We start from the raw sequence: 672 nt of genomic DNA on the forward strand, positions 1-672 counted from the left end.
ATGGGCAGCTGCGAGACACCCGCGTTCTGGAATGTCAATATCCCGCCCGAGCAGCAGACAACCTCGTGTCCGGATTACCTCCAACACCTGACGCCCAAAGATGTTGGGATCATTGCAACACCTGATTCCGAGTACACTGCGCAGTCTTGGGACGAGGTCCGGGAGATTGTCGCCACAAACAGTCTGGAAAACTTCAAACGGGTGCCATCAGACCTCCGAAGATACAGGGCTATTGTATACCGCCTCGTGCAAGACTACGGGAGTGTGCACGCTTTTCTGTTGAAAGAGAGATTGCGGTGGGAGGAGCCAGTCAAGCCACGTGGAGCACCCTTTGAGCTCGAAGACGACTACAAGATCCTCTTCAATGACTGGCCCTATGGTGTTGACAAGAAGATAGTTCACCTGGTAGTCTGGACAAAGTTTGCCCTGGCAGAGGATCCGAAGACTGGTGATATGACAGATCAGGCCCGAAGAGACACGGAGGCTTTCATGGAGAAAGCTTTCTATAAGAATGTGCCTCGAGGAAGGGTCATTTGGTTCAAGAACTGGGCGGCGCTCAAGTCAGTCGATGCTGTTGAGCATTTCCATGTCATGATGTACGATCCAGATCAGTGCTTTGTGCAGAGGGTGACGCAAGGCGATGTGCCGCAGTGTCTCAGAGAGGCTCACTGA

The 672-nt window shown here is 52.8% G+C and overlaps 1 protein-coding gene across 1 annotated transcript; it reads left to right on the forward strand.

Moving 5' to 3' along the window:
* On the forward strand, positions 1-672 carry J7T54_001678 (uncharacterized protein; the record flags this gene model as incomplete). Its single annotated transcript, XM_051503700.1, has 1 exon — positions 1-672. One exon carries the CDS (start codon positions 1-3, stop codon positions 670-672), a length of 672 nt encoding a protein of 223 aa, XP_051364658.1.

The sequence above is a fragment of the Emericellopsis cladophorae genome (genome assembly GCF_022114955.1).
Source record: "Emericellopsis cladophorae strain MUM 19.33 chromosome Unknown NODE_6_length_900724_cov_123_231613, whole genome shotgun sequence".
In the NCBI taxonomy this organism is placed as follows: Eukaryota; Fungi; Ascomycota; class Sordariomycetes; order Hypocreales; family Bionectriaceae; genus Emericellopsis; species Emericellopsis cladophorae.